This window comes from Hibiscus syriacus, unplaced genomic scaffold, assembly GCF_006381635.1.
Source record: "Hibiscus syriacus cultivar Baekdansim isolate YM2019G1 unplaced genomic scaffold, ASM638163v2 tig00110333_pilon, whole genome shotgun sequence".
Classification (NCBI taxonomy): Eukaryota; Viridiplantae; Streptophyta; class Magnoliopsida; order Malvales; family Malvaceae; genus Hibiscus; species Hibiscus syriacus.
In genome coordinates, this window is record NW_024062689.1 from 63,397 (window position 1) to 90,343 (window position 26,947).

Genomic DNA, 26,947 nt, shown 5'->3' on the forward strand with positions numbered 1-26,947 from the left:
TGAATAATCACACCACTTAAAATTATAATATCCAACAGGCTTAGCTCAATATCTACAAGTTGAGAACAATGCTCACCAACAAAATTACTCCTCTGTTTCGGCTTTGGAACTGCTGAGGTCCAAAGTGGCATCAAGAGGATTGCATTCTTTCGTTCTGGCACCCGCACTAGACTCGACTACTACACCTTACTCAACTAGGTTCTCCATGCAAGACTATAATCAAACCCTTGGTTTTCCCATTGATGGACTTGAAAGTCGAGCTGCAAGCATCCATGGCATTCAAGAGAATGGATGAATGTTTTTATTCCCTTTTGGTGAAATGGAATCGAGTTCATCAACACTAATGAAGTTGATAATCAAAATAAGGAGCAAGGCAATTCAGCTGGATACTGAGCTAGGAGGAGGATCATGGTAAGAAAAACAAAAACAAAAAGAGATCATAATCCAACTGCATTTACTTGTTTAAGGTGTATAGAACTAAGAGATGATATATATAACATAATCAATGGTTTCCTTTGTTTTGTATCATTTTCTACTCTTCTTTGAACAATGTAAACAAAATGAAGACATTTTGGGAAAACCCGATAAGATTATGTTTCTGGGAAAACCTGACATTTTCAATCCAACAAACAACAATATCACCCAACTTCACATTAATGCTTAAAACGAAATGGGGTCATCTAGACACGGGCCTCATGTTTGTTTTTGTAGTAGGAGATGGAATAAGAGATTCAAATATATAAATTACAACATAAAAGCAGTATGAAGATATGTGAAGCGGTGATGAGTGCATAATGAAACATTGGATTTCTCCACTGTACAAAACTTAATCTTAAACTTGATACACTTATTACTCCTCCATAATGTAAAAGAGCTCCTAAATGCAGTCCGCGGACTTGTCATAGAAAACAAAAACAGAAGACACCTTCAACATGTCCTCCTATACGAAGCATACCCATTTTAACAGAGGGGAAGGAGCAGTGGCTTTTCTAGCAGGCAAAGCCAAGTATTCTCAACACCATACTCACTTATCTGCATTGATTCCAAAGATCCGAACTTTGTGCATGTAGGGGAACTTGGCAATGACAAGCACAAGGACTGCAAGTGTGTTCAAAAAGAGCATAGGATGTTGGTAGTCGGTTGTATGCGAGGCTATCAAGTACCTGTCAGGAAACAGGAAAAAAAAAGCATGGTCAATAAAAGTCTCGAGTCCCAGTATCATACTCCGGCAAACGAAATTCAGAGACTAAAAACAGCAAGCACTCTATGGAAAAACAAAAACCATGAATTATATGTTAAGTCATGCCAAAAAAGATTCATGAAAGAGGCAAGAGAATCAAGGATGAAATGCTGTTTGCTATCATCTATCAAAATATTGTCAATGTCTAGTTTGTAAGGCAATCAATCAGACTTCTCTGAGGAAACAAGAATCTGCAAGTCTACACCAAGTTGAAGACAAACTGCAATCCTTCGCAGAGGAGTCTCTCAAATTCCATGGCAAAACTAAAATCTAATCACAGAGTAGTAGTTCTTTTCCTTTTCTCCTTTCATTCTTAATGATATATTCACACACAATTGGTGCTATATTTAAACCCTATTGCCCCTCAGGTCTGAGCCATTCTGAATGGACCAAGTTTCCAGTTTATCTTGATTTTCAAATAACTTCTAATAAAAAGTTCCGATAAACCATTTAAATAAGGCAGGACTCCTTGATGAATGTCTTATACAAAAGTAAAGTATAAGAATTCACAAATAGCCCTGCTCTAAATGAATATGCAAAACATACCACTGATCTAAGTCTCAAGAGCTAATTTACTGAAAGCGATCAATTGACATAAACGTGCTGGTGATGAGTCAAAGAATGTAAAAGAGACTATCATTTTGAATAGATATAATTGAATAACACCAGTTCACTAACGAGAACATATATATCCGTGCAAACATAATCACACTTGATAGATGTTAAAAGAAAAGCAACAGAATAACTATTTGATAATGAAAGGAAACTTTGTACAAATATCACAATATAAAAGTCATGTTACAGAAACCCAGTTGCACTACTAAGGCAAAAACAATGTTATCTATGATTGGGGAACAAAAGAAAAGGCTGAATAATCAACATTCAAAGTTTGAAATCGAAAACATGCATACACACAAATGACAGAAATACGACACAGAATAATAGGACAAAATCATAAGCAATTTCCAAAATTTTGTAAAGCATCATATAAGGAGACTTACAGCACAACAGGTACAACAGTTAGAAACTTCCTATTGCGTGTGAGCTGCTTTCCATTGTCTATCTGCTCCCACCAAGTCAAGCCATTATAAATCCCTTGATCATCAGCAAATGGCGTTCCTTTCTTCCAGTGAAAGAAGTGGTATGTAACCTGAAAACAGACCAATTCAATGTTGGTTCAGATAACTGTCATGCAGATCTGAAGCTAAACAGAAAAACTTAAGGCTTTTGTATTCTGTGAATACAACATAAAATCAAAATCTTTACAAGTGAAAGAAGCACAAGATCAGATACGTTGAAATATCATGATTCATGAAAGCATGAACATTGCAGACGCGGCAATAAACTAGTCGAAAAGCCTATTATGAACAGATAGATGCTGACGTTCAAATAAGTCAATATCTTAATGCAAAATAGAAAATAAAGAAGCACATTAAGCACTTGAGACAGATATAAACAGATAAATAAGCAGGTCCAAAAATACCAGTATATATATATATATACATAACCAAGCTGCCAAACAGCTTAACAAGAGCTAGGTTTGCATTTGCAAAATCTTAATTTTGCAGTAGAGACGTGTCGAGATGATTAGGTAACAAAATTTCGAATATATTCCACACTATATCTCAGATTCTCAATACTTAATGATATTGTTCAGTAGCCAAAACCCCTTGATTTTCCCGTTTCACGTCTATAAATCAGGGCCTACAAGAATTAACTTCAAGATGAAACCATGCAAAACAATGGCACGGTTCATCTGGTGCTCATCAAATCTCCCAGTAGAGTGCAGGTCAGCGTCTCAGCAACTCAAGGCAAAATTCAAACCTTAAACAATATCTCTATGACAATAATGATGCACCACTATCGAAAACACCCATCACAACTCTCAAAATTAAGCCATCCAATTCCAAAGCCAATTTCAACAAAAAAGGGTAAATTACCAGGCATAAAAAGAAACCAAATTGAACATTCAGTAGGATAAGACAATTAAAATTACAAAGAGAAAAGAAAAGGAAACGCACGAGGAAGTGAGCGATATTGACAACGGTCCAAGCCATGCCAGGAGAGCAACCGAAGATGGAGAGAACGAGAAGCCAGGAAAAGAAGAGGATTAGAATATAGGTAGTCCACACACCTGGGTACATGAACCACTCCGTGTTCCGGTTGAGATCCGTCGGCGGCACCGCTTTCACATATAGATTCGCCATATGATAACCACCAAATCCAAGAGCCACCCTGATTTACGATGGATCTATATAAATATCTCAAAGACTTGGCTTTTCTGGGTATTTGTTGGATTTAGGAATCTAGAAAGCAAAATCCCGAACCCTCCCCGTTCAAAGAGTCGCCTTTATCTGTAAAAAAAAAAAAGGATTGGTCTTTATTTGTTCGTTTGAATGGAAACTGGAAAGCTCTGTCAAAAAAGCGTTTAGATTAGTTATCTAAACCGAACATTAAACCAAGCATCTAATCCAAACCAACACGACACCGTCTAAGTTCCGTCTAGGACCAAGAGTATACTAAGACTAGAAACTTGTCGTTTTCTTTGGAAAGGAGAAAGCTGCATTAGATGTCCACTGGAATGTAATCTGCCTAATCCCCTGTTTTATTATAATTTTTTAACTATCGTATTAATTGCTACTTGTCCTTAACAAGCTGCCTTTTAACCATAGGGATTAGAGACTCTTTTAAGTAATGTCACTGTAAGTACATTTACTAATTATCTTATTAATATCTGAATTTTAAAAAAATATAAAATACATTTAATATTGGAATAAATATATCATGTTCAAAGAAATTCTAATTCGATTATTAAATTTATTAATGAATCCATCACATTTTTTTCCAAACAGCAAAAACATATTGCTTTTGCATTTACCAACATAAACCATAAAACAAATGACACTCAGCTAAAAAGGTGATGGATTTTTCGAAGGCCATGTTCTCTCAATCCTTTAATTTAAAGAACAATGGACCAACGCCAGTGCTCTTCAGTTTGACAACGTTGTTTAGTCCATAAGATTGTAGCCAATTGTACGAAACAAAGAAAGTGAAGAGGTTTTTAGCAGCTCTCCTTCCTCTGTAGAATCCAAAACCCACACCAGAAAATTTTCAACATGGAAAATAAAGATTCTAAGAGGTTGGGATGGATGACTGTGGTTTCTTCGCAGAAATCATTATCGATCTCGATTTTGTGTTCAAATCAAAAGAAATAAAATGCCTACTAACAATCCATTTATTCCCATCAACACCCCTACATTTATGTTTCAACACATACTTTTTCCCCCAGAATTATAGAAATACATGGTCCAGCGGATGTTAACATACTCGCATTGTTTAGTACTAACTAAAAAATAAATAAAATGTATAAATGCTATCAATTGCTCCTCCTTAATAGAAAGCTAAACCAACCAGAAAAGTCTTTAAACGCAGTATTCCTTGTTTTCTGTGGAGTCAAACGCGCTACAGATATTTGAAAAAACAAAGGCTCAACGAGTAATCCTAGAAGAACGAAATAATTTTACTGGTACGACCGTGGCATAATGAGGATAATAATCAGGGCTGGGCTTACATTACCAGAATAACAAAATATTGATGTGACATATTTGACTATAGAGAATATCAAATATGACTGGTATTTGACTCTCCACTTTAAAGACCTCCATTCTTTAAGAAAACCTTAATTTACTCTTTTTAAAGTCCAATCTTTTACAACTTTAAAAGAGAACTTCAAAAAGAAATTACAAACTGAAGAGGAGATGAAGATTCGATCGACTTGCCACAGTTGTGAGGTTAAAAATAATAACTAAGAATCGATAATGCATAGCGTTGAACAATACCGAAAAATAAAGATTAATTTTAATATTTACACAACACTTACAACTGTTGGTAATACAAAGAACTTTATATTAGGTATGAACCGTTTAGTGTTGTCCGATTCGGTTTATATATGTTTCTTTTTAAACAATATTTTTTCATTAAAATATTATTTATCAGAGTTTATTTTATTTTTTATAACCGTTATAAAATATTTAATATAATTTATGGCCATTAGAATAATGTTTATGATAATTAATTATTTTGTAACTGTAATTAGCTCTTTTATCATTTTACTCCTAGAGCCTATATATGGATGTTTAATTTTCCATTTTATATGCACTTGAAGATAAATCATCCCTAAGCAATTTGTGTCTGTTTAGAAATATTCTCATTGGTTTTTAAAAACATGCTCGAAATGTCACTTTGAGTTTTGAGAGAAGAGCAGTACTACTAAGTTCACTCCATCTTTCGAGTGTACAAAATTTGGAGAGCCGTGCTAACCTCGGGGGTCATTCATCAATTGTAGTGATTACACACATCATGATAAATTTGCTTCTAAGACAGTGATTAATACCACGACATAATTAATCGATTTTTTATTTAAAAATTTTATTTAATATTTTCCAATCAATGCTAACACCTCGTTTTACAACAATCAATTTTTTCAACAATTTAGAAGTGAAATCATAGTGCTGTTAAAAAATGATTCTTACACGAGAGTGGGAAAATTCAAAAAATTAGCTGACCCTTATTCCCATATGTAATGGGATAAGGGGGAGGTAGGATAGTAGGCTGCCCAACGCCAGGTTGAGAGCAGCTTCCGTAGGAGACCTCCGAATTATGAAATGCCATCCGTGGGAAAATTCAAAAGGTTAGTAAAAAATATTAAAAACGTTTTATATCGTGAATTTAATGTTATAGGTATAACATGCAATTAATATATAATTATAACTTTTATGTTGATAAAGTATAAAATGTTTATAGTTTTTTTTTTAATGAATGAAGTTTAAAAACGTTCATAAAAGCTATTAAATTATATATTGATGAAGAAATTTTGTGATTAATCATCATTGATGAGAATTATAATTGATTAGAAATTTTGTGACATTCAATTATAAAATGATTATTTAGAATGTGTTAAATAAGAATCCATATGTAAATGTGTTATTGGTGTTAAGGTGATACATAATACATAATTTTTGTTTCTATTATGTTAATAAAAGAAATTGAAAACATATTTATTATTTTGGCGATGGAAGCTATTTTATATTTTAATGCATGAGAATGGAATGAAAATAATTAACTTTATTGCAATGCATTAAAATGTATAGTTACAAACTGTTAGTGCATTGAAATAATTATATTATTTACGCAATCATGTATGTTTAGGTTATAATATATTCATCTCTTGGTGAAATTGCATTATGTGTAAGACTGATAATATATAACCATTAAACTATTCGACAAAAAGAAAACCATTGTACAATAAGATGCAATCCGAAGCCCAAAGTGAACAAAAAGAAAAGCATGAGTAGAATCATTGATGAAGTGGATAAAGCATTCGGCTAATGAAGATCCCGCAATACCCGCAGCAACGACGACGGAATCAATTGTTACAGACTCTGCAGTGCTTGCTATACTTGAAAACTTACCAAGAATAACCAACTTAATAAACATAAACAAAGTCAATGTAATTATTCATCGGATAAAAGATGAAAAGGAACTGATAGAATTTTAAAGACATAAACTATGATCAATTTGTTATGAATCAATAATATTAATGATCAAATCATTACTTTTAAGATATTAACAGAGTAAAAGGGAAATTTATTCAAAGTTTTGGTAGTTTACATTAAAATAAACATAAGAACAGGCGTGGTGGGTGTGATCCATGCACTGGCATTTTCTTTATCCATAATAATCACGGTGTGCTTCCCAATGGATTCGGGTTCTGGAGGCTGAAGGAATATCAACGTTAGCAGACAGCAGTGGTAGGAAGCTTCCTGTAATGTTGCTTCCATTTCCCAACTCTAAACCAACCTTATCTGCCCCCGCTTTTGTTCTTTATATTATATTCTCACCGGACCCTTTTTTCTTTGTTTATTTGCTGTTTCACTCTTTCCGTCAACTAATATAATTTAATGAAATTTTTAAATTTTGAATATTAAATTTGACAACAATAATTAATAATTAAAATGAATTTTCTCAAATAGAAATTGAAGGCTTAAAATATGATTAGGCCAATAAAATTTGAGCTTTTAACTTTCTATAAGAGTAACTGACAAAATAAAGGTGTTCCAAACATGGAGTGCGTCACGTTCCCGTAACAAATAGAACCACAAAAGTTCAAAGGATCGGTTGAGACTGACCAAGAACAACACCCTTTTTCTCCCCCTCTTTTCTTATGTTACAAGAGATACCCGTAATTTTTTCAACTTTGCTTTGTCCCCAAGCCATGTTTTTGTCTTGGTCTTATTAATATTCAAAATTTTATTCTTTCCCTTCTTACATTTTTCTTCTTTAAGTTGTTATGCACACTGAAGTTTCCTGTAACAACATTTCAGTCATTTGAGGTATGTTTTTGTTTTTGAGGTAAAGTTTTTTTTTTTTGGGTCATATGATTAACTGAAGTTACAGTTTTTAAAGTTTTGCTAGCAGTTATTTGCCACTAAAAGCAGTTTTCCCCATATCTTTCCTTTTTTCTGGTTTGATGGGTCTTTGCTGTAATTCAGTTGGAGTAATTGTTCTAGTGACTAGTTAGTTCATGCGGTATTCGACATAATTTCATGGATTCTGCTTTTGTTCTGTTTTTGCACCTTTGTTTTTATTATTCATTTCTTAACTCTTTTCACTGTTTAATTATGATGCTAATGGAGGAAATTTTGGATTCTTTTATCTCTTTCTTATCACTTGATTGTAGTTTTTGATCAGTTTTGCAGAAAAATTACATGGTTTTAAGCAAAAATTGAAGTAGCTCTTTTACTTTGGGGAAGTAACCAACGTCGAGGATTCAATGGAGGAAAGACCTTTCCCTGCGTGGTCACTGTCTGTTGAGCAATGTCTGAAAGAGTACAATGTTGAACTAGTCAAGGGTTTGAGTAGTTACGAGGTGGAAAGGCAGCGTGACAAGTGTGGTTGGAATGAGCTTGCCGAAGAGAAAGGGAAGCCCTTATGGCGGCTCGTGTTGGAACAATTCGATGACATGCTCGTAAAGATCCTTCTAGTTGTAGCTTTTATATCTTTCATTCTAGCAAATATGCATGTTAGTGAATCCCAGGAGTCCGGTTTTGAGGCTTATGTGGAGCCATTTGTTATAGTTTTGATTTTAGTCCTCAATGCCATTGTTGGAGTATGGCAAGAGACCAACGCCGAGAAGGCAATTGAGCCCCCTAAGGAGATGCAATGTGAATCCGGGAAGGTTTTAAGAGACGGGTACCTTGTGCCGGATCTGCCTTCCCAGGAGCTTGTGCCTGGTGACATAGTTGAATTGCAAGTTGGCGACAAGGTTCATGCTGATATGAGAATAGCAGCTTTGAAAACAACAACTTTGAGATTAGAGCAAAGTGCACTAACCGGAGAGGCAATGCCTGTTTTGAAAGGTACTGCTCCTATATTCCCAGAGGAATGCGAGCTACAGCCAAAAGAAAATATGGTTTTTGCAGGCAATACTGTGGTGAACGGTAACTGTGTTTTTATCGTTATTTCCATCGGAATGAACACCGAGATTGGGAAAATACAGAAGCAAATACACGAGGTCTCTCTGGAAGAGAGCGACACACCTTTGAAAAAGAAGGGAGCAGACTTACAACTGCAATTGGACTTGTTTGTCTCGTTGTGTGGCTTATCAATTACAAAAACTTCTTCTCTTGGGATATGGTGGATGGATGGCTTGCAAATCTCCGCTTCTCGTTCGAGAAATGTACCTACTATTTCAAAATAGTTGTTGCCCTTGCTGTAGCTGCAATTCCAGAAGGCCTCCCTGCTGTGATCACCACATCTTTTGCTCTTGGAACAAGAAAGATGGCTCAGAAGAATGCGATTGTACGGAGCTTCCTAGTGTCGAAACCTTGGGATGCACCACTGATTTGTTCAGATAAAACCGGAACTCTGAGCACAAATCAAATGTCCGTTGTAGAATTCTTCATCCTGGGTGGGAAAACCACTACTTCTCGTATCTTCCATGTTGAAGGAACAACCTATGATCCTAAGGATGGTGGAATTGTTGATTGGACATGTTACAATATGGATGCTAACTTACAAGTCATGGCAGAAATATATGCAGTTTGCAATGATGCTGGGATTTTCTGTGATGGTCGTCTCTACCGAGCTACAGGTTTGCCTACAGAACCGGCTTTGAAGGTTTTGGTTGAAAAGATGGGAGTTCCAGATGCCAAGATGAGGAACAAAATCCGTGATTCACAACTTGTTGAGAACTATTTGATTGACCGAAGCACAGTTAAACTAGGTGAGCCATAAATCTTTCTAGTTTTAGTATATTCATGCATTATGTTGCACTTCTTTGATTTATGATATTTTGCAAACCTTAGGTTGCTGTGAGTGGTGGACCAAAAGATCAAAAAGACTTGCAACGTTGGAGTTTGATCGTGTTCGAAAGTCTTTGAGCATTATTGTCAGAGAGCCTACCGGGCACATATGACTGCTTGTCAAGGTGTCTATAAATCTTTTTTCTATTATTTTTGTTACAAATGATTCACTATGCCATTGCTTCTTTTATCTTTAAATCAATGTGCATGATCTGCAGGGTGCTGTTGATAGTTTACTGGAACGTAGTACACACGTGCAACTTGCAGATGGATCTCTTGTTCCAATGGATGAATTTTGTGGGCAACTATTGCTTTCAAGAAATTCCGAGATGAGTTCGAAGGGATTGCGATGCTTGGGATTGGCATATAAGGATGAACTTGGAGAATTTTCAGACTACTCAGAATCATCCTGCTCATAAGAAGTTACTGATCCAGCTTGCTATTCTTCCATTGAAAGTGACTTGGTTTTTGTAGGGGTTGTTGAACTCAGGGTAAAGCATATATCAACCACTTTTTATGTTTATATCAGTTAATAAATTGTCAAGTTAATGCTTTTCAGAGATGTAATTTGCTGTATCCGTATAGGACCCTCCACGAGATGAAGTTCACAAAGCAATTGAAGATTGTAAAGCGGCAGGTATTAGAATTATGGTGATAACAGGAGATAATAAATCTACAGCTGAGGCTATTTGTCTTGAAATTAAGATGTTCTCTGATGGAGAGGACATTAGAGAAAAAAAATTTACTGGTAAAGAATTCAGGCTCTTTCCCCTTCACAACAAATGGAAACCTTGTCAAAACCAGGGGGCATGGTCTTCTCTCGTGCAGAGCCTAGGCATAAGCAAGAAATTATTAGGATGCTAAAAGTGATGGGAGAAATTGTTGCTATGACCGGAGATGGTGTGAATGATGCACCTGCCCTCAAACTGGCCGATATTGGAATTACTATGGGCATAACCGGAACCGAGGTAAGTATATATCACCTTGATTCTTTTGCTTGAAAATCTTGTAGCGTTCATATTACTTTTGCCTAGAGCAAACTTTACGGTTTAGGTAAATGTATTCATGTTCATCCCTACCAATGATCCTTAAATAAATCTTTTTACTTCAAAAAGAAAATGAGGAAGATAATAAGATTTAAGTTCTATGTAAAACCTTTTGGACTCTGACATGCTCATTGTTTAATTTTCCAGGTAGCAAAAGAAGCTTCTGATATGGTTTTGGCAGATGACAACTTCAGCACCATTGTTTTAGCCGTTGCCAAGGGTCGTTCAGTTTATAATAACATGAAAGCTTTCATAAGGTGTGTTAATTTGCTCTTACTACTTTGCTGAGCAATTAAGACGTGCCTTATTTATTCAATTCCTAAATTCACAGATACATGATATCGTTCAGTTTATTTAATTTGCTCTGGGATTACCAGAGTTGTATGATACCTGTGTAACTTTTATGGGTGAATTTGGTTACCGATGGTCCGCCTGCGACAGCTCTCGGGTTTAATCCTCCAGATGTTGGCATAATGCAGAAACCGCCCCGTAAAAGTGATGATGCTCTCATTAACTCCTGGGTCCTGTTTCGTTACTTGGTTAGTATTGATCTACACCAATAGTTTCTGCCTACTAATATATAAGGTAAGACATGGTTCAGGGATTTTAAAACTGAAAGAAACATTTATGTTTTGCAGATAATAGGTTCTCATGTGGGCATAGCAAATGTTGGCATCTTCATCTTGTGGTACACTCTGGCTTCTTTTATGGATATCAACCTTGTGAGTGATGGTCACACACTAGTTGAGCTGTCTCAGCTTCAAAACTGGGGAGAGTGCCCGACATGGTCAAATTTCTCGGTGGTGCCATATATGATCGGTGATGGTCACCTCATCACTGTCTCGAACCAGTGCGACTACTTCACCATTGGCAAAGTGAAGGCAATGACTCTGTCACTATCTGTTTTAGTAGCGATCGAAATGTTCAATTCTTTGAATGTGCTTTCCGAAGACAGCAGCCCGCTAACGTTGCCACCTTGGAGGAACCCTTGGCTTTTGGTTGCCATGTCAGTCTCATTTGGACTCCTGTCAGTCTTAATTGGATTCCATTGCCTTATACTCTACGTTCCATTCCTGGCAAATATGTTTGCTGTTGTTCCCTTGAGCCTGAATGAATGGTTCTTGGTAATTCTGGTCTCACTACCGGTCATACTTATTGATGAGATCCTTAAATTTTTCGGAAGGAGCCGAAGATATAGAATGAAAGAGAAGATAGCATAGAAAAACAGCAGCAGGTCTTACATTTGTCTCTTGACATATAAAAAAAAAGTTACTAGGAGTACCTTAATTTATATTCTTAGCTCTCCCTTTTGTTTTGTTGACGATTCCTTTGTTATATTCTAAAAGAAACAGAGAAGTTCATTTATAGAAACAAAACGAAAATATACATTTTGTTAACTGCCTTGAATGTATCTTCATTTTTCAAGAAGTTGGGTTCGATATTTGGTTCGACAGTAGATCTGATAATTTGTATTTTCATATAGTTGATGCTATTGAGATTCAATATTAAGATTTGAGCTGACAAATACCAAACCATCTCGTTCTGCATTTCTTGATTATTTATGTAACCCCTCATACCGATGCGGATAACCCGATCCGATCTGGAGTGTCATATTTGGGCCATCGGAGTGACCCACCGTAAAAATAGCGGAAATTTTAAAACTTTTCTTAAAACATGTAAACTCATAAAAATCATTTATGAGTACAAAATAAAATTTATCAGTATTCGAAATAAAACAGATTTTCAAACTCATATATAAAGCAAAATACAATTACATGCCCCCTAATCACATGTACCATACTCTGCAAGCAACGTCGGAATAACTCCCTTACTGATGTTGATAGTTGTACTGGTACAATCTTTTAACCTGCAATGATGAGTAATAGAGTGAGCTTCGAAAAGCTCAGTAATACAGAACTACCAGATGATGCTACAGGACATGCATATAAATGGGAAGTCATAATTTCCTTATTGAATCAAAAGTATACCAATTAGGGATGGCAAACGGGCGGGTCGGGTGCGGATACTCCATCCCCCATCCCCATACCCACCTACTATTTTTCAATCCACCACCCGCCCACCACCCATGATGGGTACAAATTTTCAAATCCACACCGCCCACGCGGGTACATTTTCAAATCCATCCTCACACCCACTACCCACTAGCGACATACCCATCTAGACCCGCCTGACAACAAACTAATGAGATGTTGGAGTTGGTTCCCAGACAATTCGTGATGGGGTAGCAGCGCATGCTTCAATTTGTCAGAGGAGTGGCTCTACGAATGTTATGGAGACAGATTATAGGGAGCATGTAGTCGCAGAGCTGGATTGTTGTGTTGCTTTCGATGTTAATGCTCATAGTGCGCCTAATATGGGTTTTGAGGGGCTAAAGAACATGGAAACTGCTGCTTTTGATGTTAATGCTTATAGTACGGCTAATTTGTGTTTGGATAGGCAGCATGGGCTAAAGAACATGGAAAGTGACGTGGTTAGTGGGATTATGGGTTTAATCAAAGAGCTGAATGTTTACCTTATTAAATATCAGATTAAAGACTAAATATCCTTAATATTTAGTTAAATTATATGTTAATATATTATATAATATTAAAATTTATAAATTAGTCTCTAAAATTACACCTAAATTCATAATGGTCCAAAATTTAATAGATATTTAGCTGGGCGGGCGGATGTGGGGCGGGCGGATGCGGGGCGGGTAATGTCTCAAACCCATTACCCGCCCACCACCCACGACGGGTACCACTTTATAAATCCACACCCGCCCACTACCCGCTAAAATTATACCCATCTCCGCTCCAATTAGAGCAGATGCGATGCGGAATCCACGAAACCATACCCGTTTGCCATCCCTAATACCAATTGCGGAATAATCTGAGTTTCCGTTAGTAGTTCATCGAGTAGAAGTCATGAATCTCAGTTCATAAGAAACCTTTCATACAGTAAAGTTTTCATGAGGTCGAATAGGAAGTCTAGTGTGTTTCATCAGTACGATAAAATCATAATATGTACACTAATCAAATGATAGTTCAGTAAATCTCATAAAATCATAATGAAGTTTAACTTTTGAAACTCGTAGTTTAAACCATTCTCTTGTACACCAGCCGCAGTTCCCATAACTGCGTCCATAGGGCTTACCTTAAGCATACAACGAAAAGGAAGCCAACCTAAATATAGGCTTTGGGGCCAGTATCCTTAAGTCTGTAAGTCCATAGGGCTTACCCTAAGCACACAGCAAAAGGGAGCCAACCTAATGGAGCATCTTGGGGCCCGTGAGCCTACCCAAGAGTCACATTAGGTCCGTAAGGTTTATCAGCTCGATCAGAGTTATACTCTGTAATTCAATCCATCCAAAATCAGTATTTCAAAAATGCAATTTATGCAGTACGCATAAATTCCACAAATCTGTAATCATCGTTATCATATATCAGTGAAAACCAATAATCATATATCAGTAATAGTCTATAAATCATCACCAGTAAGTCGGTGTATCAATAAGCAGTAAACCATAGATTTCAGTGTACTATATTTTAAAACAGATAAAATAATTAAATAGTACTTAGGGAGCACACTAGAGAATCCAAGTGTTTTCAGAGGCCATTGTAATTATCAGTATGGATAACACGAAACTTATGAAATTTGATCTGATTCTAGGAACTAGGTCATATTGAAGAGAATCGATTAATAACTAATCTAATCAGACATTTAAGGGTGATATTTTCGAATCCCTCTATGATTCATATATCTCAGGAAAGTGTTCAAGTATGACCAGAGTAATTTGAGCTGATAAAGTAGAAACGAATATTCAGGCACTTACCATCCATGTCAATCGATCGGACAATCAACAACTCCTAAAACTGATGTATTTCAACTAGTCAATTCATTGCCCTTCCAGGGTATTCACACTTTAATACCAACAATTCTTGTTTATAAATCATCTTCAAAATCATCACTGAATAAATCTAAAGGAAGCAACAGAGAATCCAAATAATCTTTATTTCTATCCACATGGCAATAATATCACGAATTGTCAATGTATTTAATTCTTGGTTCATAACCCATAGTAATCATACATCATGCAATATCATTGGAGTTCTCAGACTCATTCAATCACTTACTAAATTCTCAGTCATTAAAGTTACTCGGTTCATTTAGTAATCAAAACAATATCCAGTTACTTCAGAGTATTTCTGAGTAATTCAGATGCTTCTGCGTTCCGGATACATGTTGTACTTCCACTTAGTTCTCTTTGGTCATTTACTAAAATCATTATTTTGTGTTCGTGGTTGATTTATCTCACGAATATGCACTTCTTAATATCGAATGCGCTCTAACGTTGAGCTGAGCTGAGTACTTCCATAATTATCATAAATCCCAATTTTAGAAGACGAACAAACATTCAAGTGGTATTTATGCTATTCATGTACTGACATAGCATTAACGTTGGTCGATCGACTTAAACTATGTTCCATAACTTAAAAAAAAAAACAATGCAACATCCATGTTTATTTGGATTCCTTAATAAGTCCAATTCATTTACTTATCCTTGGTTATAAGGGTATTTTGGATATTTTTATGCTTAATGTTCTTACATTCATTTCAAAGCTTGAGGATATCCATTCATTCCTGGCTTTGTGATATTCTTTAAACATTTCCATTACAGGGGTATTTTGGTCATCTTACAGATTCAGTGTATTTCAATCATTTCCTTTCATTCTGTCTTATTATTTAATTCCAACTTATCATTTATTCCAGACTTTTCAAACAATTCAGACAAAAGAGCACCCTCGATAATTTATTCTTCAGGTATTTACTCATATATCGGAGATTTCCAGGTTAAAAGTCTTTTAAGACATTACGAACGAATTATTAGGAATTTTCCATACAAAAGTAGGATCTCAACCATTAAATCAGTAATTTATCGGTTTAATAACAAATTCTCAGGTTACCTGCTCGTTCAAAGTCAACTTGGACTATTTTTACCTCTCAATGGTATTTTCGTAATTTCGTAACCAGATAATTTCGGTATTATCTCTTAACGAAAATAATATAATTTGAAAATCCTATAATTAATTGTTTTCCCGAACATTCTCTGATCTTGAAATGATTACTTAACAGACTTTTAGTATATTGCATAAACCCTCTTGGGGTTAAAAACCGGATATCCAAAATTTCCAAGTAAAACTAACATTTCTTATGCACATCAGTAGTTATATCGGATCAATATGTCTTTTCAGAGTTATTAACCTTCCAGGGACAATTCTTGTCATCCTAGAACATAAGGGTATTTTCATAATTTTACCATACCGGAGTATTCTCATAATTTTCCATCCAAGTGCCTTTAACATTTAACATTTGATGATATAAAATATAAGTTACAAATCCAGAGCTGATTTCTTTATCACCAATCACAAACTTATAATTTAATTCTGACAATTCCTCAATATCTTATATTAGTCATTCGATCCGTATTCAGTTACAGAATTTCTACCACATTCATATCGAGTGTATAAATTAATCAACTCCACAAAAGTGACCAACATTATCTTATTCATGCATTTACCAATATCAACATGTTCCATAAAGCATAAAGAGGTAGTAAAATATTACCTCGATTTTTGTGCTATACTGATCGACAATAAAATTTCCATTCGAACGCCCTCGATCATTAATTAAACTTCCAATAATCCCTCAGATACAAAGCAACCAAATTTACGTCAAAAACTGAACTTAATTGTGAAGCTAACTTGAATCCGAAGGTAAAATATGGAAAAACAGCTTACGGAGTGCGAATTTGGCAAAACGAACTTCGGATTAGAACCCAGGACGTCGAAGAGAATCCAAAATATGCTTTTTCAGGTATAATCAAATACTCTGTCATAACCTCATTTTTCTCGAATTTGAACTCATTATATTTGATTTCGAGTTTTCAATTTTTTTCTCACGTACCTGGACCATCAAATATACGAACTCGATTCCAAATAATTTCCTCGCCATGAAAATAATTTATTAGAATCTAAATAATAATAATTTCAGGACCTAATTTGTAAATCTTAAAACTCTTGGAGCCAATATAATATCTAATTACTAAAATTAGGAACTAAATTGAATTAACTTAAATTATCATGGCTTGATCAAGACTATATCATAACTAGAGGACAAGATCAGAACTTTACAAAAAATGGATGACTGAAATTGTGATTTGTCCATCTTCCTTTCTAAACACCACAAAACTACGTAGTTTTGATTTTCAATTAAAATGCTCTTGTCTTCCACGCATCACTATTCCCACTTTTTTCATTATTTCTTCCAGCACTCACCACCGAGTGCTCTGTATATGGAACAAGGAGCTTTGCAGGCCAACAACAAGATGCCGATGACCACCACGTCCATCGATCGCCGTTCGGGACCCAAGGTACACCATCAAACTCGCCTCACCCTCCTCATCACGGATCTTGCCTCTCTTGACCGAGACTCACGATGGACGATTGTAGATCTCGGACAGATATAAAACCTTCCCAAATAGGCTTTGCACAACAAGTTTCCTCTTAAATCCTTTCTCTGTAAACCTGAAATGTCCATTACAACCGGGCCTTTTTCGCGAACAATTCGTCTTGATATTTCTTTTAAAATTTCAGCAACTTGAGAATCGTCGAGCATTGAAGATTTCCTCAGCTAGATTAAGCTAGCAATCAATTCTGCACTCCATGGTTTCTCGTTCAACGAATACCTAATGTACTTGCGCGGAATCTCCTCCACTCTAAAGCCTGTCTTTTGCGCTAATCCCTTTAATGTTGATTGATCTACGACATCACTTCCTTGTTGAAACAGCTCGTTGATTTATTAACCAATTTCTTTCTTTTATGTCAGCTCAAACGTTTGTTTAGGGATTTTAAGCTTGAAGATTAGGCTTTGGTGGATACTGGCCGAAAGTGAAAACTGGAGGCAAATGTCATTTTTAATTTAATCCCATCACAACCAACAATTTATCCACTTGTACCTACTCTATTATCCTCTATTTGTTTAATAAAATAATGGTCTAATAAAATGATTATTTTCCAACCACTTCATATTTAATCTAGAAAAAAAAAAACATAACCCCCAAAGTGTTACAATTTAATACAGGGGAATCACAGAAGCTATAGATAAAGTATTTACTTGAGTGAAAGAATGGAAAAAAAGAACCACAGAGCTTACAAGGAAAGAATTCAATTCCAAGCTATATCACTAATGTTGTGCTTTTAAATGTCGGCAACCCCATAAAATCTCTTCCGTGCAGCCATTTCTTAACAGCAAAAGCTTAAATTTGATGTGTATCATCAATCATGGTGCTGCAACAGTGCTACTCGATCAATGACAAGCAACAGCTACACTGATACATCCGCTCACTGACGATGGAGTGGGTTGATAGTTCTTGTTTAGCTTTCAAAGTGAATGCGTTAACACGCCTTGAGCATGCGCACTGGTGTTACATGCTTGCAAAATAAATCATCAACATGAATAATATGATCGGTCCTTCTTCCTCGGTCTGATTTGAGAAAGTAAAAAGCCATTGAATTGTAATGTTTAGAAATAAGAAGACTGGTCATGAAGAACATTCAAGTGAGCAAGTATTCTGGCTGAAAGAGACTTCATACTAGTATTGCCTCGCTGTGTTAAATCTACTAGAGGCATCTGAGCAGATGGACCATACTTCTGCTTGATCTCAGGCAGCCGGAAAATCCTTTCTAGAGCATGTAGAGCTTTTTCTTGCAGTCTGAGGGAAGGTGAACTAAGACATTTTATCATAGGAGGAATCGCATTTTCCTGGGCTAGTACCTTACTACCGCTTTGCAGTTGTTCACCTTCGATTAAAGTCAACAGTGCATCTAAAGATGCTTCACACACTCCAGCATCTGTTTCTTCAAGAACCCTTGCAAGTGGTCTCACAGCATCAGCCTCAACAAGGCAAAACGATGATTCAACAGAACAAATTCCTCCATGTACCTGGCAACCAGTCTCCGGTGGAGCTGACAAGCACCAGAACCCCTTCCGCTTTGGTATTGGCCGGCTTAGCTGAAGCGAACTCCGTGAAAAACAAGACAGACCATTGGCTGCATAGTTTTTGGTCCAGGTGGTTCCAGAATCCAACAATTGAACTAACACGGGGATAACACCGGCTTCAGCTACTCTCTTTTGCCATTCCAGATTTGTTGGAGTGGTAAAACGGCAGATGGCTCCAACAACATTTTCCGTTAACTGACTTCTATTGGAATCATTTTGCCTGCCACTGCGAAGAAAATGAAAAATTATTGGAATTGCACCAGCATTCACAAGCCACCGAGTGATCTGGTCATTTTCAGGAAGGTTAGATATTATGCCCATAGCAGAAGCAATCTCTTCTTCATTTTTAGAAGATTCGATGATCCTCAGTAAAGTCTCTATGCATTTCTGATGCACATGCTCTAGTATAGTGGCTTCATCACCATCATTCACCAAGCAGCAGAAAAGCTTCACGGCATTCATCCGTACATTCTCAGTATCACGCTCGCACAACTGGATTAGCACTTGGATGGCGGAGAACTGTTAATGTCATAAATCAGTTTGTGTTGAAAATTGAAATAATATCCAGTAAAAGAATTACACCATTCTCCAATAAAATGTATACCTCTGTAAGCTTGGTCTTGATATATGCTGCAGAGGGAGATTGGCACAATGCTTGGAACATGTGGAGAAGGTTTTGCTGGACTTCTGGTCCCGTCAGGTTAATCAAAGTGAAGAGCCTGGAAATCTCCTCATCGGATTCCAATAATGAAACTGGAGTCTCATTGGATTCTTGTGACATAGTGGATACAGCAAGGTGCATAACCGTTGCAGCAACCTGTTCACGTAAGGTTGGGGATGATGAGCCGATATGAAGGAGATCAAGTAATGGGCGGGATGCACCTTCTTTGATCATCTGCAAACCATTTTTTGGTATACTTGAGAGGTTGCGAAGAGCTTTAACAGCTACGGTTTTCATTTGAATGCCACCATGAGAGAGGGAGTGAAGAAGTGGACGCAGTGCACCTCTTTCTAGCAGTACCACTTTATTATGGTCAGTCAACTCCATTTCAGCCACAGCTGTTGCCATGATTAGTTTTACATCTTCTGGTCCTGTAGAGATTTAGAAATACTTCCGTAAGTGTTTTGTCAAATAATGGCAAAAACCACCGAGACATTGCAATCTGATGAATTCAAATGTAGCAAAAGCCAAATATTGAAGGAAACAAGAAAAAAATATATGCACCTAAACCAAGCCATGTAAAATAAAACCTGATCACTAGGAAACTGTACAAACAAGGAAATTCAGACCTCCTCATCTTTTGGCTACACATTATCTTCTAGGCAATCATGCACCAATATTGAGATTAAGCAAATGTTTGATGTATTAACTACAAGATAGCCTACATTTGTTGATACTTCTCGGGTCAAAATTTTCTATTAAACTGTTGTGTTATTAATTCTTCAAAAGTATGCTTCCTACAACACAATCGTAGTGAAGAATTTGTGTAGTGCTCAAGTTAGAACAGGTGAGGAAATATGAACACCCAAACGAGTACTTTAAAAGGTCATCGAGTTTAGGGTATGAACCAGTAGACAAACGCTGCAGCAAGTGTTTAAAATAGTTTGCCCTTGCCATCAGTATGACGTTCTGATCAGAAAATGAAAGATTCTCCAATATTTCCTCTGCATCTCTGGCAGCTTGATTGTCATCACCACTTGCCATTGTCACCAAAAGGAGAATGCAACCCTGAGCCTTCCCAATGCTGTCTCGTAAGACATCATATTTTGATAGCACCAAAAGTAATGCCACTGCTAACCTCCTTTCATCCATGCGGCGCCCCAAGGAACGGACTACAAATTCAATTGCACCATCAACTTTTGCCACTCTATCCTGCGACATATTTCAATATTTTGGACAAAAACTTATGAGAGACATATATGCATTTCAGGTTAGTAAGAATCCATATTTATGCAAGTTACATGCAAATAATCGTCTTTTGATCGAAGAAGTCGGTAAACCAGCAAGTGTACTAAATCCCAATGATATGCAAATTAGATTTTTCAATATGGGATGCCAAGATGAATGTAACAGTTTCACATTGCGTACCTTTGCATCATCACTATCTTTGGTCAAAATGTGAAGTATGACAAGCACACGGTTCCTTATGTCCCGATTTTTTCCACCAAGAAGTTGAATAAGAAGTGGTATATAGTTCTCCAACATAACCCACTCTCGGTGCATGTCTTTCTGTTCACAAAGATCCTTTAACTGTCCTAAACAATGAAGCACATCTTCCTCATCTCCAGATGTGAGATTCTGTTTCATTGAAGCAATTGTTATCATTGTGTTTCTATCCTTCCACTCCTCTATCGACTGCCTCAGAGTTTTGTTAGGGCGTAGGATTGACGTGTCTAAGGGAGTCATTGTCAGAGGGCATAAGTTGTTCCCATCAGTAAACCACTTTTCTATGGCACTTCTCTCAAATGTCTGTCCAGAAGAAGTCTCCACAGGATCTACCATTACGTCGCAAGTGATCGGACAATAAAATGATCGGAGAGGCTCCAGTGGCTGACTACCCAGAGATTTCCGCTTTGTGAAATACTTCATCTCTTTCTCTTTAGGAGAAGATGCAGCATCTGCCCTTTCCAGCAAAGCTATTATCTGATCCATTTGTATAGCTTCAGCCTTGTCCTTCCTAAGCCTGACATTTTCGATCTCACTTTTGAAATCTTCAAATTCCTTTTTCAAAGCCGATCTCTCAGTTGTTATTCCAACAGCTTCGGCAATGAGAGCCAGCAGATTGTTTGCGTAAGAACGATCAGCTTTCCTCTCCTGTATGCCCGTCTCAATTTTTTCCAAGACCTCTTCTTCTGCTACAGCTGCCTTGAACTCAGCCTTCTGCATACTATCGCAAAGATTTCCGATTTCTACAACTATAGCCGAAGAAAGTTCTAAAGATGCCAATGGAAGGAGACTTAGTGCCCTGCTTATCTCTCCCATGATACCTTCTAGGCGTCTGACTATCCCGCGACTATTCACTAAGAGATATACTTTGCTTTTGGTGTTGCATTCTAGAGTTATTTGCTTCGCAGCCTTTGTTTCACGATTGAGAATCTGAATAGCATTGTTCAAGCTCTCAGAATTATAAATATATTTCTCTTTCAACTCTTTCAGAACTGGGACAATTCTCTCCAAGTATGATGCAAGTTTCTTGAAAGTGTCTTTCTTGAAGAGAATGTCATTTGCAGAAACCACAGTCTCGAGAATGGCCTCTACAGTCTGAGAAAGAACCTCTGAACCCGGAATTGAGGCACTAGAGACTACGTCGATTGCCATCACATCACATCACATGACAAACACAACAAATTCCAGAAAGCATAGCTCTATCTTCCTATAGACTATTACACCAACTAAGAGTGGCAAAAGCATGGCCGTGGGACAGCGATTGCAGCCTTTTCATCCAAAACAATGTTTCCAGTTTTATTAAACATTAGCACCTGCATTACAATCAAAATTTGAATAACCCTTTCCTTGCTATTAGCTGGAAAATTTCGACCACTTTACTGGATTAAAAGGAAACGATAGAGTAATATAACTGAAGTTAGTTGGAATATTGTCTTGTTATTGTTGGGATGAGCATCCAATCATGGAAAACTAGAAAAATAGTTAAACTTAATGTTTGGTTGCCATGAAAGTATAAGTGAAGATATCGAATAAAATGATTTTTTAAGGAGAAAAGACCAAGCTTTTCCTATCCTAGACCAAAATAAGGGTAGTCGTCCTCAATGTCCCAAAAATTACAATAGTTCAACCTAAATTTGTTTTCTAAAGAACTTGACCTTGAAAGTGTATTAAATAGAATCGAAGCTTCTCCTTTGATTTCCAGGAAACCAAACAAAATTTAGCAGAGCAATCTCAGAGGAAATCGAGTATAAAGCAAAAAGAAATTGATTTCCATAGGCTTGAAACAGAAAAAGGAAGAAAAAGAGATTGTATAAGCACCAATCAAGCCCAAACTCAAACGACAATATCATGAAAAAAAATCAAAAATCAACTATGAAATCTCATTTCCTCAAATTGAAAACCTTGGAAGAGCAAGGAAAACACCCTAAATTTACTTGAAGCACAAGCGAAGACCCACATAGTCAACCGGCTAGAAAAAGCTTAATACAATAAAAAGCCTAAGCTTTGAACAATAGGGAGAAAGATGCAAACCTGAAAATGGATTAATGCTAAAGAACCTTAAAAATCCACAAGCCCACAGCTATGAAGGGCTTGAAAAGAGAGCTCTTCCAAAGAAAAGTGGCGATCGGGTCACTTGGACTCTGTGAGGAGATTTCAGCCACTTGACATGAGAGTTCCCCCACCTAATATATATATATATATAGAAAAAGAAACTTTGTTTTTCAGTTTTTGGTTTTTATTACTTTACTTTTTTCTTTCTTTCTACTGTTTACAGAACAATCAGTGAAGAAAATATTTTTCTTTCTGTATGGGCTAATAAAAATAAAAAGCCTTTGAACCTTGTTCCTTTCTGCCCAAAGCCTCGCTATTTATTTGACTTGCTTTTCCTGGAAAATATTAAGAAGCATTCAACTCGTAAAACCCTTCAAATTGGTGGTCACCATGTAGGTATATCTGAGCAGCCTTTGGGGAACGGGGATGCATTCCCATTTGCAGAAATTATAAAGTCTTGGGACGGTGGACTATCAAACTCATGAAGCATGTTGTTCTTGATACCCCAAACATGGACGTCCTCCTTGTCCTCAACGATTGTATCATGTTTCACGGTTTCCGGATTTGGCTTCAATATTATTTTAAGTTGATTAATTGCCATTTGGCAGACAAGTTCCAGGGCAGATGCAGCCAGGGAAATGTGTATATTATATTAATAGATAGCGATAAACATCAAATTTAATGTATAAATTTTGATTTGATTCTATATATGACATTTTAATTGTGTTATGTATTTGAAGAATTAAAAAAATTCACTTAAGGAAAAATATGCAAATAAATCTTGATTATTAAGTTTTTTTTTAACTACGAAAACTAATAAAAAGATCATTGGATTTTAAAAATAGTAATAAATGGATTTTTAAAATATATTAAAACAATTGATAAAATTGACATATTTTTGGACCTCAAATTAGTTTGGTCATAATCAGGGATGGAGCTCCCTTAGGGCCCAATGAGTCTCGACTCCTGTTAAAATTTGTATATTCGATATAATTTTAGTTTAATAATATTTTAGTTCATGTAAAAATAATTATTTAAATTTAAAAAATATAAAAAATATTAAATATTTAATCAAGTAGTAGTTGAATTAAAGAATGATAAGTACATGCTCTCAAATTTTTAGTCTAATTACAATTTATGTCATAGTAAGTTTAAATATTAGACAAATTAGAAGTTGACTTGTAAATTTTGAGCTTTATTATAAACTTAAGTTAAATACAAGGCAATATATGTACAAAGACTTTCAACTATTTAATAATGAACATTCATACCCCTACATACGTAATGCTTGAACTCGGGACCTCAAGAATAACAACAATCCCCTTAATCACTAAGGTTGTTTGTTCATGTTGAATTTCGAATTTAAATATTTAATAAGTCTTTATATTTTTCTTAAATGGTATAATATTTCAACCCCTGTCAATATTTAATTTTGACTCTGTCCCTGGTCGTAATAATTATTTTTTCAAAACTTGTATACTAGTTTTATATTTTATCTTTAATTCTCTCTTTCAACTTCCAATTTTCATTTACGAAAATATTTAGAATGACTTTTTTCTGGTTGGTTTAACCTTTTATTTGTGAGTGTATACTCCTTGATGGAGGAGGATGAAGGGAGTTAATTTGGTAGAATATGAGAATGTTTGGATTAATTTTTAAAAATTAAGATTAAATTGAAATAAAGTGTAGAAGTTAAGGACTAAATAAAGTGCAGGTGGTGCACAAGACCACCTAGTGACCCGGGCAAGATTCTTTGTAGTTAACTTCACCAAGGACGGACCTCTCCAAAGGAGGACAAAATAATTCAACTGCCATGAGAGTAAAACACCATAGCTGAAAGCTTCCAAATTTTGTATCTCTACTTGAGACATCTTGGTCTCTAACAACTCAGCCTACAATCCTACAAAAGACTCTAGCTACTTTCTAGGAGAAGGTCTCATGAATTGGCTAAGGGAACCTCCGGCAGCTTGTTTCCCTCATGTTCAACTTTCCGCATGACGACCTGCTTCATAGAGAGAGCTACAACCAATTCATGACAAAAAACATTGCAATTGTACATAGGAAAGATATTGGCTGGTCACTTAGTTACCACTTTCCAACAACAACTGATCAAGAAAATCAACCCCATCATCCAGTTTGCCAACAATCTTGGTTAAAAATAGATCCCAAGAACTCTGATCAACTCTCCGACTTGACATAGCAATCGAAAAAACCTTCCCAGCTTCACCCTCCTTTCCCAAACCATGAAGCCCCTCAATCAATATATTGTAAGTTGCCTTATTCGGCAAGCAGCCTTTATCCAGCATTTCCTCCAGAATTCGAATTCCCTCCATCGTATTTCCGATCTTACAAAACCCTGTAATCAATATATTGTAAGTGAACACATTTGGGTTACACCCTTTTTCCACCATATCATCCCACAGCTTCCCCGCCTCACTCAATTATCCCTTCTCACACATACCATTAATCAAAGTATTATAGGTCAATAAACTCGGAACTGAACCTTTCTCGAACTCGTCAAATATTTTCCTAGCCTCCCAAACCTTCCCCTCTTTACAGAGCCAATGAATCAACGTACTCAATATTGCATTATCCGGCAAACAATCATTCTTCAACATCTTCTTCCACAAGTAACAACCTTCCTCCACTTTGCCTTCTTCACACAACAGATCAATTACTTTACAAGAAAGTGAAGAGCTCGGGATATACTTCTTCTGAAGCATATCGTTAAACAAGTTAAGTGCTTCTCCGGATTTCTTCTCCTTATAGAAGGCCTCAATCATAACTCCATAAGTAATCTCATTTGGGTCAACACCATTTTCCTCCATTTCATCCATCACTTTAACAGCTTCATTGAACTTCCCTAATTTGCAATACCCATCCATTAAAACAGTATATGTCGTTGCATCAGGAATCCACCCTCTATCCAGTAACTCCCTGAAAACCCTCTTCCCGTTTAGCATATCTCTCCTCGCCAAATATCCGCCGAGAATTGTCGTGTAAGTAACCAAATTCGGCACCATCCCCATCACAGGCATTTCATCGAGCACTTTACATGCGGCTTCGACGTCGTTTTTCTGACAAAGTGCTTTTATCAAAATATTGGCAGTAAAAATATTCGGTATAACGTTGAATTTCGTTTTGCTGTTTTTGAACATAAACTGAACCAAATCGTACCGTTTGTTTTGAACCAAGACGTTTAACAACGTGTTCAAGGATAGAACTGATCGCTGGACATTGAAATTTTCGATACGCAAAAAGGTTTTCACTGCCAACTTTGGGAGGGAAGCGAGGCCGTAATTCCGGATCACCGTGATAAAAAGTTCTTCGCCGCATTTAATTTGGGAATTTTGGAGCTGAGAGATGAGGGATTCCATGGGTTCGAAGGCGCGGGCGCGGAGAGCTTTTGGATGATGGATTGGTAGGTGTTGTAATTATGGAAAAAGTTGGGGTGGAATTTGCAGGCGTAGAGAAATATTTGGAGGGCAAGATCGAGGTTTTGTTGGCGGTTGATCATGGAGACGAGGTGTTTGGGATGGAGATTTTGGGGCCAGGGTTTAATAGGGGGCGTGACGGTGTAGTACTGGAGGAGTGGGGAGGAAGGATCTACGGTGGAAAGGTCAACGCTGGTGAAAGATCGGAAGGCGGTGCTTCGATCGAGGAGTCCGATCACCATTTGGCAATGCAGTTCAGTATGACGCATCATGGTTTAGAGAAATGAGGTCCTCGGATCAGCTTCGAATTAGGCGCTGATGGAGCTGAGACTTGTAATGAACGACGGGGAAAATTAGGCTTTTTTAGGGTCAACTACACTATTCATCATTCAACTATCTTCTCATTATTATTTTGGTAACTGAAATACTAATAAAATACTAGTGATGAATGGTGTTGGTAAACTACGTAAATGATCACTATTATGGGATAACATTTCACTTAGCTTCTCCAACTGTGAGAAACCACATATACACGCACATATGATTCATTCCTATCATCTTTTTAAAAGTAATTATTAGTGAAA

At 36.5% G+C, this 26,947-nt stretch overlaps 2 protein-coding genes and 2 pseudogenes across 2 annotated transcripts; 1 reads left to right on the forward strand and 3 right to left on the reverse strand.

Moving 5' to 3' along the window:
* Positions 1-771: 771 nt before the first annotated feature.
* LOC120120202 (ORM1-like protein 2) lies at positions 772-3,631 on the reverse strand. Its single transcript, XM_039139884.1, has 3 exons — positions 3,262-3,631; positions 2,242-2,390; positions 772-1,163 (listed from the first exon to the last, which is right to left on the reverse strand). Exons 1-3 carry the CDS (start codon positions 3,445-3,447, stop codon positions 1,025-1,027), a joined length of 474 nt encoding a protein of 157 aa, XP_038995815.1. The 5' UTR covers positions 3,448-3,631; the 3' UTR covers positions 772-1,024.
* LOC120120201 lies at positions 1,419-26,691 on the reverse strand (annotated as a pseudogene).
* Positions 7,837-12,065, forward strand: LOC120120203 (annotated as a pseudogene).
* LOC120120199 (U-box domain-containing protein 44-like) lies at positions 18,135-23,078 on the reverse strand. Its single transcript, XM_039139881.1, has 5 exons — positions 22,909-23,078; positions 20,800-22,190; positions 20,280-20,583; positions 19,315-19,802; positions 18,135-19,229 (listed from the first exon to the last, which is right to left on the reverse strand). Exons 2-5 carry the CDS (start codon positions 22,027-22,029, stop codon positions 18,234-18,236), a joined length of 3,018 nt encoding a protein of 1,005 aa, XP_038995812.1. The 5' UTR covers positions 22,030-22,190; positions 22,909-23,078; the 3' UTR covers positions 18,135-18,233.
* Positions 26,692-26,947: the final 256 nt, after the last annotated feature.

Coding starts and splice junctions, on each gene's coding strand:
- LOC120120202 (XM_039139884.1), bottom strand. CDS start 3,447: ATGGCGAATCTATATGTGAAAGCGGTGCCGCCGACGGATCTCAACCGG. Junction 2,391..3,261: donor TCAATATCGCTCACTTCCTC/GTGCGTTTCCTT, acceptor GTCTGTTTTCAG/GTTACATACCACTTCTTTCA. Junction 1,164..2,241: donor ACTGTTGTACCTGTTGTGCT/GTAAGTCTCCTT, acceptor GTTTCCTGACAG/GTACTTGATAGCCTCGCATA.
- LOC120120199 (XM_039139881.1), bottom strand. CDS start 22,029: ATGGCAATCGACGTAGTCTCTAGTGCCTCAATTCCGGGTTCAGAGGTT. Junction 19,803..20,279: donor GCTGCAGCGTTTGTCTACTG/GTTCATACCCTA, acceptor AAATCTCTACAG/GACCAGAAGATGTAAAACTA. Junction 19,230..19,314: donor TCAAGACCAAGCTTACAGAG/GTATACATTTTA, acceptor TGACATTAACAG/TTCTCCGCCATCCAAGTGCT.